The sequence below is a fragment of the Pholis gunnellus genome (genome assembly GCF_910591455.1).
Source record: "Pholis gunnellus genome assembly, chromosome: 2".
Lineage (NCBI taxonomy): Eukaryota > Metazoa > Chordata > Actinopteri > Perciformes > Pholidae > Pholis > Pholis gunnellus.
In genome coordinates, this window is record NC_136536.1 from 24457714 (window position 1) to 24477141 (window position 19428).

A 19428-nucleotide genomic window follows, 5' to 3' on the forward strand; every position below is an offset into this window, starting at 1 on the left:
GATTAGGGTGTGGACGTAAAGCGTGGTACAACACTGGAATGAAACTGTTACTGTAAGCAAGGGCATCTCAAGGTATACGCAGACAGGCAAGAGTGCAGAACAAAGTCAGGAGTGCAGTATACAGCCTGAGCTGAGCAGACTCTCTTAGTTAGTGAACATATCCCATCTCCACTTAATAATGTTGATAGTATTCTACTGTATATGAGCATAGTGATGTTGCACCTCCAGGACTAGTTTGTAGATTCATTACTATTGCTGTGTAACTAGTTAAATCCTTTGCAAATGTTGGTTTAATAACTTATTCATTCATGTCTGCTGTATTATTTTTTATGTATGCCTATTTATTATTCATTATATATTTATTATTTTTTTTATTTTCAAATGCTACCTGAGAAGATTTTAAACGGTAACCAAGAGAAGGGAATCATTTCCTCTGCATTGTTGAACAAAGAGGAAATATTTTAAGATATCAACTATAAATTGTTTTATATATCTTATTATTTATTTAAAATACTGGGATCTTTTTAAGTGCAAATATTTTGTAACTGAAAGTTTTTTAATCATTTTCTAAAAAAAATGTTTTGGGTGCTTCTGTTTATATTATTTCCCTTTTTATTTTCACAAACTATTTTGAGTACATTGCAATACACTGGGAATATTGAGCTACACATATTTGGTATTTATTTGGTGATGAAGAACAAAGTGATGGTGAATATTTATTTTGTATTGTCTGTGTTAATGATGGCTGTGTAAGGATTAGTCTTTAAGTTGCTCTTGAAATAAAGGTTAACCCACAGTATATGTGGACTGGACTGATAGTCTTTTTGTATTGATTCAAACTTACATTCTTTTATTTTTTTAATTTAGGACTGTTTGATTCAACAAGAAAAGAAACCTCCCTGTATGTAATGCAAAGTTTGAATACAAACGCTAAGAGAAGAAGCAGGAGAAGCTATTACCTGATCACTGATCAGTTAAGGTCTTACCGGGTCCTTACAAAGCGACCACAGCTCCTTTATCATGTGTACACTGGAGGACATGTGCACAGCTTCCCACATGCAATACCTTCCTCCTGATGTACTGTAGTCAGGTGTATTACCCATTTCCTTCCTGCCTCCCTTTGCAGTCTTTCATCTGGACTTGGGAGGCTCCAGCCCAGACAGATGTTTGCCAAATCCCTCCAACTTTGTGGTGCTGTTCCAGCCTCCCAGCAGCGTTCCTCCATCATTTAGGAGTGGGCAGATCACGAATACTTGTATCAATACTACTGATCATGAGTGTTGTGTTGAGCATCAATAACGAAAGGGAATAAACAAAACTCTCCCCCTAGGACACAAAATAAGCATTTACCATGCATGAGATTAGGTAATTAACAACTGCAAGACATACTAAATGTTTGGTATGTTATGCATCAATGGTGAACTCACCTAATAAATGACACTGCTCTCCCCTTCAAGTTGTGCATTAGCTGCCTTTAATTATAAAAATGTATTGGCGATTGTGCCCTTGTATTACATGGCATGGACCACAGCTATCTTTAACGGGGTGGACTTTCACAGAGGAATCTTCATGCACCAACAGTAAAGGCCCGTCTGGGTCAGTATCTGTGATCACCGTTTAATTATCACTTTATTTGGTCATCGTACTTAGCAGACAGGAGTTTAAGGGAACCATGAAATGAGTCAAAACACAAACCAGTGAAACAATGTCATTTACTCATTTTAATGGTTAAAAAAATAATTCTTTGCGGAAAGAGACAATAGGTCCCCGTTTGCTGAGAAAACGAGGGGACCAAAACAATGACACCCACCAAATGATGACTGGTGGAGCGAGATAAGATGAGGTAAATGTTTTTGAGGAAACAAAACAAAAAGGCACAATTTACAATCAACCATGCCCAAATTCACAATAATAATAATAATAATAATGATAATAATATTAATAACAATAATATATAAGTACAGCTAAACAAAAATCTGAAAATCTGCAACAATGAAAATACAGACCACTTATATTATACAAGACAAATCTTGCCTGTCAGGCTCCTCCTGTGTGCTCTAGCCTAATCAGGCTTCTGTACACCCTGGAGCCTCCCAGTCCTGCTGCTGATACTGTACAGAGAGCAGTTCTCAAGTGACAGGGGCTCCAACATACTATCTCACCACCAGACATGACACGCACAGTTTGGAGGGCCCGATGCAATCGTCATGGCAGAAGGCACCGCAGCCTTGGCACATGATCATGGCTTTGAGGCGGCACGAGCACTTGAGCGCCACCTCCTCAGCCGTACTGTCAGTAAAAGCCTGGATACTGAGGGTTGTCTGGCTGGAGGCCAAGCGGGGGCGCAGCTGGAGCACACTGTCTGCCATGCTCCGGGAGAAACCGCCATTGTCCATCACTGACACATTGGCTGTGTAGCTTACTCCTCCAACACCACTATGCTTGGGGAACTTCCCATACAGCTGGAAGGGAAGGGTGGAGGGGGAGGAGGAGGGAGAGCCAGAGGAGTAGGTAGCTTTGCTGTGCTCCTTCTTTGCCATCCTGGCTAAAGTCATCTCCATGTTGAGGAGTCCTTCCATCGCCCCTCCACTCAGGTAGCCGTCCACAGAGCCCCCCGGCTCCTTTTTGGTAACACTCATGGGTTTAATGGGGAACGATTTGGCAAGAGCCTGGCAAGAGGGCCGTGCACCTACTTCATTCTTTACCGTGGGTGCAGGAGACAGCTGCAGTTGGTGTGAGGGGTGGGGCTGAGTATGTGAGGGCCGCCAGTTGATCCTAACAGTAGGCACCACCTCTGTGGGACAGGGGTCTGCATGGGGAGGAGAGGGGCCATTAGGCATGGTTCGGTGGGTCGGCTGCGGCCTGTCTGGAGTGACCCCCTGGGAGGGCTGAGGACCATGTGAGTCTTTTATAACTGCAGACTCCACTGCGGTCTGAGAACTACGGTCTGACTTACTTCTGAAGGACGAGGAGGATGAGGAGGGTGGCAGAGAGGTGATGACCGGGACAGCCCCGGGAGCCTGCTGAGACTGATACTGCTGCGCAGCTGGGGCCTCCATCAAGCAGGACACTGGGCAACCTGTTGGAGACTGGTTGTGGATCTGAGAGGCTGCACGCAGTTCTGGGCTAGGAGACTGGGCTGTGACCTCAGGCCTGTTGCGAGGCCCTGGGGTCCTTGCCATTGGTGGTCTGGGTTGGGGTCCTGGCAATCGGCTGATCTCCAGCCTGTTGGCAGAGTGTGAGGGAAGAACTTTCTCCAGGGGCAGGCTGCCCTGTAGTAGCTGAGTGACCAAAGGGTTGTTGGCCTCAACACTGGATACTGGTCTGACTGAGCTGGCCAGTCTCTTGGAGGCACCTGCAGCAGTTGGGTGAGTGACAAAGGGCTTTAAACTTCCACGACACTCGTCTTCAGTAGAGCTTTCTCTGGAGGCTCTACAATCATCTCCGGGCTCCATTTTGACCACAACGTTGGTGTCAATGATCCCATGTGGGTGGGCTGTGGGGAGAGACTGGTGGTCCTGGTAATGAGGGCCACTGTGCTGAGGGTTAGGCAGGCCATTGGGAAAGCAAGGCTGAATGACAGTCTGACCGTGACGGCTGGAAACGTAGGCCTGGATGACTGGATGCTGGTTCTGAGGAGGAGGGCTGCAGATGACCAGCTGGCCGTTTCTCTTGATGCTTACTTGGGGGCACCAGTCCTGGTCAGGCTGCTGCTGCTCATCCTCCTGGATGTCATTCTCACAGTCTGAAGCAGTTTCTGTGGAGTCGCTATGTGTTCCCGCCTCGTCGTCTTTCTCTCCACCAGAGTCTGCATGTTGGGGAGAGGATGCGTCTGTTTGCAGTCTCTCTGCAGCTGAGTGAGAGAATACCTCGTGGGGTTCCACGTGGTAGGAACCATGCTGGATAACACCACCCAGCCCAGCCTCCTTCCCTTGTACCTGCTCTTTGGACTGACAGGAGCTTGCCAGTGTCTGAATAACATCCACACCCTGAGCCCCGAACCTGGGAAGGGAATCTGGGATGGAGGTTGGGGCCAGTGAGGGTTTTTTAGAACCCTGGTCAGCCATCTCTGTGGGGGCAGCAGCAGACCCCGGCACCTCAGGCTTTGGAGTGGGCGAGTCAGCTGCCTTGTCTGTGAGCCCATTGGAGGAACCCTGGACACTGGCTGACGCTGTTTCTACTTCCTCTAAAGCCTCTGACCCCCCAGCTGCTTCCTCTCTGGGAGGACTTGGGGTCTGTGGGGGCTCCAAGGACATGGAGGTTGAGGTAGTGGACAGGGAAGGGGATGGCTGGGGCGTCGGCTCTACATTGAGAAGCTGTAGTTGTGTTCCAGACGAATTAGTGCCTGAAGACGATCCCTGCTCCTCCATCCCACCACCTCCCCTTCTTCCACTTCTTCCTCCTCCTCCTCCTCCTCCTCCTCCTCCTCCTCCTCCTCCACTACTTCCTCCTCCTTCTTCTTCTCCTCCTCCTCCTCCTCCGGGCTCGATAGGTCCTGGATGCTCTCGCGCTCGTCGTCCATTGCTGCTATCCGGTAGCCCAGAAGCAGGCCGCAGCCTGACCCCGGCCGGCCCTGCCCCTTCGCCAGTGGCTGCAACAGCAGCAGCGGCCTCGCGCTGGGCCCGGGCTTGCTGGGCACGGGCTTTGATGTCCGCCAAGGTGCGCGCGCCCCCCGTCCCCGACCGTCGCGAGCCCTCGCCGGGGGGCACGATCCGGGGACAGATCTGGTAGGTGGGGTGACCTTTGACCCAGGGGGGTTTGATTCTGGACAGTTGAATCTGGGATAGAGACACAAGGACAGTGAGTCAAACTTTATCTGGACAACAACTCATTGCTGAACAGGCAAATTATTTTTGTGCACAAAGTCTTACCCGGATAGGTGGCACCTTGGGCTCCTCTGTGGTCGGCTGCGGCTTCTCTGAACGGACACTGTCAATTGTGGTACGAAAGGACTGACGGTCATCAAGCCGCGGCCTCTTTTCGGGGAAGCTGGAGAAGGCCTGAGTCTCATCTGGCCTTCTCTTCTGCTCCTTGAGCTGAGCACTGGACACAGGGGTGGTGGCTGGGCTGGCCGAGGGGCTACTCTCACGGCTGCTGGTGGCGGTACCTCCTGTAATAGAGGTGACCACAGAGGCTGTGTCATCCAGGGGATCGGCAGCGACTGCGGCACTGGAGGACGCTGAGGAGGATGAGGAAGAGTCCAGGCCTGCGGCAAACGCTCCCTGTCTATCAGAAGGTGAGGAGGGTGAGGAAACAGGCGAGGAGGCTGACGAAGAAGAAGAGGAGGAAGAGGAGGAGGAGGAGGAGGAGGAAGAGGAGGAGGAGGAGGAGGAAGAGGAGGAGGAGGAGGAGGAGGAAGATGGTGAGGAGGTGGATGCCAGTACAGGTGGAGCCTCCTCTGGGAGCAGGCGGGCCGCTGCTTCAGGCTCTTCATTTGCGCTGGTGGAGGCTGGGCTGGGGCTGGGAGTGGGAGTGGGAGTCGGAGTTGGAGTGGGAGTTGGAGTCGGAGTTGGAGTCGGAGTTGGAGTCGGAGTGGGAGTGGGAGTGGGAGTGGGAGTTGGAGTTGGAGTCGGAGTGGGAGTTGGAGGTGGCAATGTGACTGTCTCTGGAGTGGGAGAGGGCTTTGGCTCTATGGAGGCACTCTCAACTGGGAGCTCCACGCCACACTCAGCCTGCAGCACCACCTCCCCTTGAACAACCGCGTTGTTGGACATGGGAGAGCCAATAGAAACTGCCGGGCTGTCCAGTGTGGCACTGGCCTCAGCCGCTTCTGCAGACTGCAGGGCTGGAGGAGTGGCCTTGCAGAGGGTGCGACGGGCCCGCCGACGCAGGTCCGCCCGTGTGCGTCTTCTCATCCTGCCGTCTCTCCTCCGCCGACCCACGCTGCGTCTCTTGGGCGCACCAGTTGCCACATCACTGTCCAGCACACTGGCTGCAACTTCACCGGCTTCACTCATGGTGAGCTTTAGAGACTCCTCTTGTGTCAGGCCAGACCTACAAGTACACAAATTACGTTTTAGTGCATTGTAGAAACACTGTGATTTGTCTGCATATCGTAGTAGCCTTATCTTATGTAGGTTATACCGGAGTTGTCTAAATTACATGGAGGACAGAAAAAAAATGGAAAAACAGCCTAAAACAAGCGGTCAAAATGAATATCTACATCATGGCTTTTCTAAGTAATACTATTGATACTAGCAGTCAACTAATAAATGTTAACTTTAAAAGGAACCGACCCAAATATGACAAACTAATATGGCTGTTGTGTGAATAGTGGATTCAGACTTGGATGAAATGGGTTGGCTCTTACTTTTGCCCATGGTACTCTTCAAAAAACTTTTCCTTCCACGCCTCTACCTTCTTCTCTTTCTCCATTTCCTGCCGGAAACGCACCTGCATCTCATGGGTGAACTCACCTAAATGTGTCAAACACATGTGAAGGTTTAAAAAAGTAGCTCCAAAACTGAACCTTTTGACGTGTATAACCAGTATCACTTTTGTTAAAACCCTGATTTAGCCACCCTTCAGCTGTTAAAATAGGCAGCTGGTTTTCAGTTGCAGTAATGTTCCGGGACAGTGCTACCAGAAGCAATATAAAGACAGGACATTCTCTGAATCAGACCCCTGAATGGACTGATTCACCAAGATCATGCAGAAGTGTTTGTTATTGTGTACTTCTACACCAGGGGGGGCCAACCCGCGGCTCCCGAGCCGCATGCGGCTCTTTGCCCGGTTTCATGCGGCTCTTACGTTCATATCGAAGTTTGTATTTGTGTTTTTTTAATGTTCGTGTTCGCTTCGCTTGAGTTAAATACGGTATTTTCGTCAAACGCGCATGTGCGGCCACAGATTACGTTCCTCGTCGACCCATTTAACGCCGAGACGGACTGTTTGAAAGCCCCGCTAGTCACAGATGAGGCTGCGGCTGAGTTAGAGATGATCGATCTTTGTGAGGAGGACCAACTCAAACCTGCTTTAAGGGAAGGGACCATTGAGTTCTGGAACAGTGTGCCAATGAAAAAATACCCCAATGTCAAACGGGCTGCGTTAAGATACTGTCAATGTTTGGGTCAACATACGTCTGCGAGTCTGTGTTTTCTACCCTGAAACATGTGAAATCAAAGCATCGATCTGTTCTGACTGACACCCATGTGAAAGAATTGCTTCGAGTGGCAACAACGGAATACAAGCCAGATTTGAAGAGGATTGTTCAAGGCAAGGATGCCAGAAGTCCCACTAAGTAACATGCATAGTAAAATAAAAACACTATTGTAAATTATTATATTTTTGTTTGTGGACTTGGTTGAACTGAGAGTTTGTCTGTGTGAGACAGTGCACACAATGTTCATTGTTGAAAATGACTGGCCTGTGGTCTTAGGAGTCCATTTCTGTCATTATCATGTTGGTGTGTGACATTTACAATAAATCTGGCTGAGCAAAGGTATGTGTGTGTGTGAGGAAGGGATAGGGTGATGTTCATGTGTGCCCATGTGTATGATGTGGCTCTTTGCGGTAACACAGTAAAAAATGTGGCTCTTGGTCTCTGACTGGTTGGCCACCCCTGTTCTACACTGTATGGCCTACTTCTCATTCACAATATCTTCTGAATATTAAAGCCTGGCAAAATTCTCAGATAAATGTCGCAACTTGTCCATGATTGACCAATCACGTACCCTCGGACAGCCTTTCTTTCCAGCTCTGGGAGGCATGGGTGAAGAACTCATTGTTGAGAGCCGAGCTACTCAGTCTAGCCATACCATCGGGTCCAATCTGCAAGAAAGTGGACACAATGCATAAATAGCAGTAAAACCATATACCAGAGGAATGGAGTAGCCTATACCTCACATGCATCATACGGACTCATAAAATGACAAAAATAGTGTTTGCCAGAGCTCAGCCTCACAATATTCTAAAATATAAAAAACTAGGCTAGCACACTGCAACAATATCTGACAAAATGCATATTGCTCTTGTAATAGCCGCTGCATTGCCCAACAATTCACAGATTGCTGGTCAGGATTCTGTCAACACTACAGACTAATGTGTGTCAATTACACATCAACGGTATATGCAAGCAATGCTTCATGTTTTAGCTTTTAATCAACAACAATTGCTACCTATTTAGCTATTAATTCACAATCTTCAATGAATCTGGCCGCGGTAAAAGGCACAGAGCAATGGCCTGTGATGTTGATTCCTACTACTGCACTAAATGTCCAGAACACTTTTTCTCGATTCTAATTCAATTCATGTTAGGTAGTTATTGGGGCATCAAAGCTAGGGATAAACTGGAAGGACAGAAACAAAACGTACCTGACGGTCCACCTCTGGCAGCAGCTGAAGTAGCTGCTGCTGCGAGTGTGTGGGGAAGGCTGAGAAGGTCCGCACGTTGATGAGGGCTCTGATGTTGGTGTTGACCAGGATGGAGCCTGGTGTTTCAAAGTCTACATCCACTCCTCCCCGACTCCTCTTCATGGGCCCTGACACAGCAAAACAGCACGTTTCATTTAGCCTCTCAGCCAGATGCTAAAGCTATCGGCAGGTCTTTGCTGCTAAGCACAAAAGACCACACACACACACACACACACACACACACACACACACACACACACACACACACACACACTTCTGACCAGTGTTTGGTATTTTAACAGGACATCTTGCTTTCAGATAGTGCCTTCATCTTGTCTGTATTCTTACTGCTGGTTGGGTTCATCAATTAGGATAACGTTGAGGTCTGACCAGTCAGGCCCATAGGCATTCTGAATTATTCCTTTGATTACTTGTGTGTTTTTAATCCAGGTGTTCTCAAGACAAACAATGGTTCTTACCTGAGGGGACATGCTCTCCATTCACTTTAAGAGGGGTGAGGACGACACGCGGCATCATGACTGCTTTCTTCCTCTGCCTCCCTGACTGTAGCAACACAAATAGTAGGATGGGCAGGTGGACACAGTAGACACTTTTACACTCAGTATGTTGCGCAGCACTGTTCTCCTGTCCCTCTACAGATCAAGTCCAAATGCATGGCATGAGAGGGACACATGGATAATATGTTAAACTTGTCAGGAGCTACACTTTTCAGATCCATGAAAACCAACAGAATAACACTGTAGAATTGCTCTAAAACACTGCACTACTGAACACATGTTGTAATTTCTACTGTAAACATGGAGCAGCTTGTGGCCTCCTGCATGGTGCTGACCTGTCTTGAGCGGCTCAGTCTGGTCTGGGTGTGTTGAGCATGTTGGTTCTGCTGCGTGTCTGTGCGTCCTTGCTGTCCTGCTGCCCTGCTGAGGCGGGTCTGGGGCTGGGTGCTGAGAGTCTGTGGTTCTGTGGAGCAGGATGCGCTGGACGAGCTCTCATCCACCGAGGCTTCAGGTCAGAGAAAAACACATTTACAACTCCACTCTGTCACACCCATATAACATTATAGGCCGTTTGTGATGTGAATGCATCGAACTTGGCACTATCCGTCTGCATCAGTCTAACAGAGAACCCCTACAACCTAAGGAATGAATTAACTCGATATTTATAGAATAGAGGAGTTAATGAAAGGCCATTTTTGACTATGCATGTTCACAATGTTTTGCATGTAGAAAATTATACTGGTACTTATGCACATTTGTTCATTCATTAACAAATAAGTAGAAGCTGGAACAGATTTAAATTGCCAAGACGTTCAGTAAAAGAATGACCCACACTGGCATTCAAATACTATAGACATACTGAACTGTTGGAAACATCAGAATGAGCCTCCCCTTGAGTCAATTTATGGTTCAACCCTCAGCTATGATCATGAGCCCTGGGCACCAACAGAAAGAGTGAGATGGTGTAAAGACAACCTCCCCAAAATGAATACTTTAAAAAATCAATACACTTTTAGGAAATATGCCCTCATCTTCTAACTTAACGGATCATGAGACGAGGTACTTCAGGATCTGGGTGGCTTACCACCCTTACAATTTTCTTGGGGAAAAAGTGGTTGGAATGAGTTTTCTTCCCGGGGTCTGTGGGCTCAGACATCCAGAGGCATGGAGCAGCAGGTGTCATAGGATACCAGTGAGAGGGTGAGGAAGCCCTCTGTTCATAATCCATGCCGCCCCATCAAGATCTGGGACACTGTAGGAATCAAGTCCTTTCTCTTAGTTACTCTTGCCAGAACTAGAGTAGACTTGAGAATAGAAGGATACCAGTTCTATCCGTAGACTGTATATAAGAAGTGAACGTAGCTGTTGTGGTGTCACCCACTGGATTGTGGACTGTGGTTTAGAAGCCTTATATTCGACATTTAGGCCATCGCCATCTGTGATTTTGTCCGTCGCCATATTTGGACTGTGGAGGAGAGTCGTTGCGGTAAAGAAGCCGCATACGTCTCTGGTAGCGACCTGTCAATCACTGTGTAGCTCCGCCCTAAAGCATACCCTGCTTTATGGTCTGTTTGACTCTAAATGGACCATCATTTACTAAATGAACATCATGCTGTATTGAAGAAGACTTGAAACTAGAGACTGAGACCATCAACTCATGTTTACAATGTTTACTGAGGTAATAAAGAGTCATTTTCTCATAGACTTCTATACAACCAGAGGAGTCGCCCCCTAATGGACATTAGAGAGAATGCAGCTTTAACACGTGAAGCACTGGCTTCGCTTTTCAGAACCGGATGTTTTATCCCAAGGACAGCAGGATCAACAGCACTTGCCTCTCCCACATTAACACCACTGAAGAGTACTAGAACTCTGTCCTAGTACTCTGGTACCAGAACACGATAAGAACTATTCAACCTTTGGAAAGGTGAATGCCTTTAATATACATTCTCCCCGTATGGTCTCTGCCGGTAAACACGTGAGGCCATATATAAGTCACCAATGACATGAAATACCAGTAGGGTTTCTCCATGGGTCTGGGAAACAAATCCAATGGAGTTGTTTTCCTAATAGCCATAATCGTGTGTCTGTTGAGAGAAACCCATGTACCAACGCATAACACAGAATTAACAAACACAAGAAGACAACAGTGTGTAGAAACACAGCCAGGTCAGTGATGAGCATGGTAGGCTACGTCTTATACCGCACCTCCGCTTGGTAACAGGAAAAAAAAGAGTTGAGCGTTTCATTGCATGGCTCGGCGCGACTACCCCACCGTAACGGAAAAACCCCATTAGAGCGGCATCTTGTGTGTGGTGTAGTATTACCGTCGTTGTCTCCACTGGCAGCAGCGGTGGTCTCAGTGGAGTCGCAGCTTTCTTGCTCAGTGGCCTCGGTGGGGCCGACAGAGGCCACCACCGTGCCTGCTGCGGGCGTGCTGCTGCTGGAAGCTGGGGCGGCGGTGCTGCTGGTCGGCTCGGCTGGAGTCTCGGACTCTGACGTAGTCTTTGTCCACTGGAGGGCGTTCTTCTACAGAGTGTGAAGAAAAACAATGTTCTCGGAATGTGTGATGCGCATCAGACGGATTTCTCCTATCAATTGATTTTTGTGGTTGTGCATCAAGTATACAAAACAATATGCGATTGAACAGATTGGGATTACCCTGTGGTGTATTTATCCCTACAAGCAATTACAGCCACCCATCAATACTGGCTTCCCTTATGATGGTAACCCATTATGATGGTAATGTAAAGTGACAAAAAAAGCACTGATAAAGAAGAGGATGGTGTTTGTGTACCTTGAGAGTGAACAGGCTCATCCGTCCAGGCAGCTTGAAGAAGATGCTGTTCTTGACTCGGTCTCCCCTCACCTGGGAGTGGAGCATGGTGACCAGGCATGCCAAGGGTGCTGTACCACTGCGCACACACAGTTACAATTCATGTGACTGGACACAATGGACATAAAGCCACATTCAGATCAGAAGACGTGCTGGTTCTACCTGGTGCTCACGTCTGCATCACAATAAAGCTTGCAATAACAGTCCTTCTCTGTGAAATCACTGAAAGCTAATGTTGGGTGATGTGACCATACACTGCAGATGTTGTCAGAGATTTTGCCACAACGTTCCTATTGTGGTATCCATCTTTCAAATAATTATGGTTGTATTAGTCATTTTTGGCCAAATCCTTAAAACGGACTGTTTGATGGCAATATTGGATTTTTGCATCAATGTGATTTTGTTTTTGCTGTACAGTGTATTGCAGAGCACTCTCTGCTTCTTTTATCAATCAACAGTCTCTACTTTACTATATATGACATGCAACATAATGATACAACAACACTAAACAGTAACATCCAAACTGTTACTGTAAATACTCAAATCTTCCATAATATTATACAATAATGTCAAACTACTAATAACACCAGTGGAGGGACGTAGAGCCAGGCTCCTTAGAATATCCTTTTACAATGACATGTCCTTGCCTGAATGTCTTTTCTCTTTGACATTTTATCACGGTCCAATTGGAATTCAATTCTGTGAATGGATGAAAAACGGACTGTACTCGTATAGCGCTTTTCTAGTAGTGGTGCAACGGATCGTATCACGGATCAGAGTCACGGATCACAAATCGAACAAAGGGAGCAAATAGAACTTTAGATCACTGATCATGTGTTTTTTTGCCACTGATACTAATTGATCATTGATGATCATATTAACAGATACAGATCCCTTTGCTGTTTGATTATAGCAGCTGGTCTACAAGGATCCAGACTATTTATTTCTTTATGCCACCATCCCAAAAATACTTTCAACCACTCTGAAGTCTGTAAACCGTCAACTATTCTAAATGTTACCCCTTTACTTTTAGGCATCTATAGGTTTGTTTTTTCTTCATAGAAACACAATGGTATGGAAATAACAGCCGCTGTTGCAGTTCCACTCACTTTGCAAAACAAGTCGAGCAGTTCTGTGTCTGGGATCATTTTATATAATTGAATAACCAAAATATTAATGAGGAAGTGGGGAAATGATAAGAGTATTTACCCTGTGGTGTTATCAGTGTAACATTTGGCATTTTTTTATACTCCAATATTACCTATTGATTTGATAATAGATGTCACTAGCTGTAGCTAACCAATGTTACAGTCGCCACCTGAAAAACTACAGAATTGAACTTGAAATAGTTCTTTGATTGCGGTGTGCTTCTTTTTTCTTGAACAGTAAAAATGCTTCTCTGTATTGTTTAGCTATTTGAAAACACAGAAAGTGTTTTTGCAATTAAATGCGACAAACAGAACCGTTGCTAAGGTGAAATGTTGATTGCATCACTTTTCAGTCCGATACCAGATCTGATTATTATGTTGGGAAAGTTACAATTAATTTGCATATTGTGTAAAATGAAAATAGGCCGAGCACATGAGGAACTGTGTGCCCTCAAAGTGACTGACAGAGTGCCCCTACCCCCGAATAATGAGAGAAACTTTAAATCAGGACCCTTGGCAAACATTGTATCTATCTATTCTATCTAGCAAACCTGCATATGACTGGAGTCCCCCAAGACCCCAACACATTGGTATTTCAAATTATTTAAAAATGTACGCATAAATTAAAACAGAAAATGACGATATAAAGTCATTAGGAACTTTGGATTGACAGAGTCATGAACATTTGGAATGATAGAATAAAGCAGCAGTGAGATATGTTTTAATTGTGGATTGTATTATTTACATTGCCAGGCCGTGCATGCTCATGCTCCGTGTTAGCGCATGTGAGCGTGCTCCACTGGTTAGATTAGGCCGACGCTCTGCTCTGCTCTCATACGGCGGTTACAGCTGATAACGCCGTCCAGACCGACAGCGCCGCCGCTGAAGCGTAGCGCCGACCCTCAGGTTAACACTGTTTACTCTGTCAGCACTTTCACCATAGTTAGAGCGGTTAGCATCGTTAGCTGTGAGACGCCTGCCCATGTTGAGAGCCAATCATAGTGCACCCATTCTCAGATCTTGCACCTTTAAGGTGAAATGGTGACCGTGACATTTTCCAGAATTACAGTATTGGGCCCATTGTGTTTTCCTTTACCATGAAAGCACACTGTGCCAAGAGCAAGCATAGGCCTTAGAGATAAAGAGAGCATGACAAACAGAAAATAAGTTATTAATATAAGTAATGAAGATCTCGGATCCTCCAACCTACCTCCTATTTAGGCCAGCAGCAGGACAGGTGGTCCATGAGGGAGGAAACAAAGAACATCAGTTATAACCACACACACACATTCAGTTGATGAGTGTGCTGTGAGATCAGTTCACTGGCTGCTTAAATACGAGACAAATACAAAAGATAATCAATAACATTCTTATATGTTTTTGTATTTGATAGTCAATCAAATGCAATGATCTACTCTGGATTGAATGATGAACAAAAAGCCAGTGTCACCGTGCTTATACTTCTACACTTAAGGTACAGCTCTGCCACAGAAGACTCCTCACATTAGTTACAGCAGTCAGGTTGAAGAGAACAGCGTGTTTCATAACAGTTGATACCACTTCAACAGCAGCAGCTGACACTACTACAGAGTGTGAGAGTGAGAGTGTGTGTGTGTGTGTGTGTGTGTGTGTGTGTGTGTGTCTGACCGCATTTCCTTCAGCCCCTTGGTCTGGATGACGTGGAGGATTTGTTTGGGAGTCATGGGTGCATCCGAGAAGTTCTCCAAAACCTGAAAAAACATCCACATTTATTTTTTACTTCAGACTGACAAATACTTCTGCACTGCCAAGACAAAAAACATGAACACATGAAGATCTATCTAGAGCAACGTGCCTCTGCTGAGGCACCTCCATTCGTCCTGGTGATTTAACCTGATGGTGTAGGAGACTAACATCTTGGCTGGTCTTTGCAGCAGAGTTTGCTCATACTGACATTACCAGAAGCAAGTCAGAGAGAAAGAGCGTGAAACGCACAATTCTGATTAGAGCCCAGCTGATGTGTTTATTGAGTTTGATACGAATATTGATATTTGAAAGTAAGAAAATGTACACACACTTCTAAAAGCATTTAGAAGTACATTTAAGGAGTAAATGAACTTGACTGAAAATGATATCAGCACATGAACTTTAAGGGAAGTTGTAATAGTTAGAATAACTCATTCACCTGAACTCTTTTGTTTCAGCACATTTCATGCAAGTAAAAAGGAAAATATTTCCCAGCATTCATGTCAACAGATTGAATGCCAATTCAAAAGGTTTTGTTACAGACTGGGAGCCACGTAAGCAAATCATGATAGTGATGAGCTCAAATTGCCTGATAATATCCGCCCAGCCGTTACCGGCACAGCAACCGCTATTTATTTTGATCCATGTCAGGTCATGTCATGTTTAGACATGACCTGACATGGATCTGACACCTACTTTTCCAAGCAGGTGTGAGAACTGAAGTGGCCTTCAGGTAATGCCACAGTGTGAACCGCTCTCTGGAGCTCATGGTTTGGTTCTTCTGTTCTGTAGAAACATGGTGGACTCTGAAGAGGACCTTCCTATGTCAATATGAAGGGCTCATTCTAAGCTAATGAAAACACAATGGTTCTTAGTTTCAAGTGATTGTACACGAGTGAAAATATTGTTCTGAATATTATATTCCATTTCTGCTAATAGATCACACAACACACAAATGTGTAACAAAGCAGATTTAAGAAGCAGCGACGCACATTGTTGTATTTAACTTATCCAATGGGGTTTTTGATATTTATTTTTCTACACAGTTGTTGCACTTTTTGCAGTTGTTTTGTTCTCCATCAGTGTTTCAACTGTTCTTTAAGCTCTTTTAAAAGAGTTTTGGGAACATGATGGATCTTTTTTTTAATGTCCCACAATTATTTAATTAGTCCAATTTAATTAATGAATTTATATGTAACAATAATAACAGAGAATATCTGATCCTATATTTGCCTTTGAAATAAACAAATTAAATCGTGACACCCTTACTTACTCGTGGTTGATAACGCACTGGTCTTGATTTGTTCGAGTTTTTTAAAAACCATTAGGAGAGTTGCCGTAGCACTGCTACATCTGTTTATATGTGAAGCCTACTTAATCGTACTTTAGAATGCAATAAAATGTAATGTCAATTTGCAATGCAGATCTTAAGCAAAAAGAGTGATGCTATTGCTATCACAATCTGCAGATATGCTAATTCAGATATTGGAACAGAAAAAAGTAGATTGATACATTGCCAGTTCAAATATGACCAAGCTAATATCCTAGTAACAACGCACATTCATACCTCATGAAATAGGCCTCGAAGCTCTCCCCATCTACGTCAACAAACATCCAGATAGGATATTGCCTCATAACTGATTCCTACCAATCCTGTGCTTGTCTTGGGTTCTAAAGGAAGATGAATGCATTCTAAACCCACTCCCAAACACAGTGTTTTCCACGGTTGCTTTGTGGAAAGGATTAGTTGTTTACATTGTAACATTATCAGAGATAGGCGACTAGAGAAGCATAAATAATGTCCTGATCGCATATTTGACTGAATATTGGGGGTCAGTAAATAATGTTATTTCACACTGTGATGGTTAACATTAAACTCTGTCATTAATCTGCGTGAGGGGGGATCCGTATGGATCACGGATCGACAATGCTCCATTACACCACTATTTTCTAGTCTTCTGACCACTTTAACACTACATTCACAAGCTGAATGGATATTGATGACATTGTGGTCATATGGAGAGGTAATAGAAGAGTGCGGGCTGATTTTCTGAAATATACAAATTCTACAACTACTATCTTTGTTTCACTATGGGACAGCAGGAAACTGAAATACCCTTTCTAGACTAAGCTTCTACAAGGGAAACAGTATCATTGAGGCTAAAATCTATCTCAAACCCTTGAGCAGAAACTCCCTTCTAAAAGCCCAGAATGATCCCCTATATAATTACCCCTATAGCATAATGCTAATAGATGCAGGCAAACCATTGTCCAGCACTGACACAGCGTTGCAGAGATGAGTCTGGCTATGCAACTATGTACAGGATAACCAGGGCTCCACAGCTTCATATTGGATTCAACACAGTTGAGCCATTTGGTTTAAGGTGAATTTGTCATGTTTCCTCTAATCGATTACACTTGATGGATGCAGTACATGTAGTTTGTTGTACTTCAATCTTTGTTATTTTAAGATACGTCTGTGTTCTTTTGTTTCTGATGTGACCATAGTGCACAGGGACGTATTTGGCTGTGACAACACCCACCTGCATCATATTGAGAGGTGAACTAATGTTCTGCCCAGCATACCAAAATCTAATTTTAATACAACCACAGGCTCAGTTAGAAAGACATAGTAAAAGTTTAAGCAAAAGTTGGTCACTATATGCTTCATAAAAGCAGAATATGTGGCTGAGCTTTTGTACTGAATTGCACATAAGATTGTATTGGTGTACCTAATGAAGTAGCCTGGAGTGTATATGGTGAGCAGCAGCTGTGTGACCACTACAGGGAATATGAACATGGACCATGAAACCGAATCCTTCCCATGTACTTCATCTGCAGTCACTATAAAATAGGGATGTGCTTTAAAAATACCCAACTACTCCTTTAATTGACTCTCTAAACAAGAGTGAATATAACTCATTCCGTGGTATACAGCACCGTCATGGTTTGAAATATATGCCACTGTACACAGCTAAGAGACAGTGGATGTGGTTCTCTTCTGTACCAGCTGTAGTAGTAGAAAGCCTGGGCCTATCCGGCCAAAACAGACCCAAGTAGCTAGTGAACCCATCGCCCTCACACTGGGGATCAGCACCAAACACACTTGACCATTATTTTACACAATCCTAAATGTACTTATCCAACAAGTAGCCAACTGCCCAGCTTGTCCGTGCGCTTTCAAATTATTTTAGTATATATTTAGCGATACATTTTGAAAAGAATCCCACCAGCTTGCTAGTGGTTAGCGTTTGTCTTCAACTGTTTCATGTGACAGCACTGCTTTCATAAATATCCAATTGCTTTCTTGCTGATTTTCCTTAGGGGCCCGGTTGATTTACTCTTTTATTTCCCTGCAACATTCCGTGCCAATCTGTATTCACAATACAGCGGAGTTAGCTAGTGTTTAACGTTAGCTGTTAGCTTTGCTAACGGTAGCGTGCATTATGGTCAGCGGAATCATCGAACGCTAATAGCGACTTTTGCACAAAGTTAGCTGTTCCAGTAATGTTACGAGTTTAACAAGGTCACGTTGTATTGACTGGTTTGTTTACATTAAGTGCATAAACGTATCGTGTATCTTCAGATGCTCAAGTTGCTCAGATGGTAATTAGCGTAAGGCTAGCTAGCCTGCTGCCTAGCAAACAAAGAGCTCAAAACATAGAGGTGGATGTTAGCATGCTAGCCTGCGTTAGCATGTTGCGTTACGTAGCTCTTTATGTCAGCAGCCAGAAAGACATACAGCACATGTAAAATGTACCCCCAGTTACATTTAATCCAAACATAACCTGCCTGCTGGCTGGGCTAGCGCTGATAATATCTAGTCTAGCTGATTTTACAGCAGAGTACAAGCAGTGGTCGTGAGAAGAATGAACACAACAACACACCTGGATCCATCACTTCACATCAATCCATTCATAATGTACATGCAGCTAGTTAAATAATCAAAATAGACAGTTTACCATGCGAGCTGCCTCAGCCCAGGTCCGCTCCTTCTTTCTCTTTTGTTTGTCCTTCATTTCCTCTGCGCTGGTGTCTGCGGCTATCCTGCTGTGTGTCTACAAAGCAACCTCAATGCGATGGCGGTTTAGCTGCTTAGCAAAATGGCTAACTACGTTCTAGGTTAACTGTGTAGACCCAGAACAAGGCGTTCCTTTTACCTCAGGACGATGCTATGGTGTCTGCTGGTCTCTGATAATTCTCGCTAGAGTGTCCAGTGCCTCGTCTAAACTAGCTCAACACACATCGCCTCTCTGTAGCACAGAAGCAGTGTGAGTGCAGGGCTGGTGCTGCTGCAGGACAAGCCTCTTTGGAATGCAACAACCAGGTCAAAGGTCAAACACTCCGCAGGAATGCAACAAAACAACGGCCAACCATGCAAATAGTACTGTACATTTGAACAGATGCTCCTTACACATAATCATTTTATATTGTTTCAGATTGAGCCCTCCATCACCCACCACACACATATTATACATTAACACATAGTCTATAACAATAGAGTCCATCTGTTAGAACACCAAATGTGTGATTCGTAATAATGTAAAAACTAATACAGAGCTTAAGCTGACTGACCCCTGGATCTACTTTCTCTCTGTGTGAAGCTGTTTACTAGTGGATGATATGAGACAACAGCAAAATTTGATAAGTGGAAAATAAACACACCTAGCAGCCACGACACATTGAATACAATGACATATAGCCATTATAAGTCATTAATAAGGTAGCAAACAGGCCTTTAGTCAAGTAGGACAAAGATTTCCAACAAGGCTGTTACATGGGGATTGAATTGACCCTATAAGAATGTGAAACATTAACACAATTATAGGCTATCAATGTATTTTTGACT

General features: G+C 44.8%; 1 protein-coding gene across 1 annotated transcript; it reads right to left on the minus strand.

The window, feature by feature from the left end:
* Positions 1-1750: 1750 nt before the first annotated feature.
* On the minus strand, positions 1751-11772 carry asxl1 (ASXL transcriptional regulator 1). The gene is made up of 9 exons (XM_079171162.1): positions 11668-11772; positions 11198-11399; positions 9206-9375; positions 8832-8916; positions 8314-8480; positions 7674-7770; positions 6311-6416; positions 4872-5994; positions 1751-4778 (listed from the first exon to the last, which is right to left on the minus strand). Exons 1-9 carry the CDS (start codon positions 11752-11754, stop codon positions 2154-2156), a joined length of 4662 nt encoding a protein of 1553 aa, XP_079027288.1. The 5' UTR covers positions 11755-11772; the 3' UTR covers positions 1751-2153.
* Positions 11773-19428: the final 7656 nt, after the last annotated feature.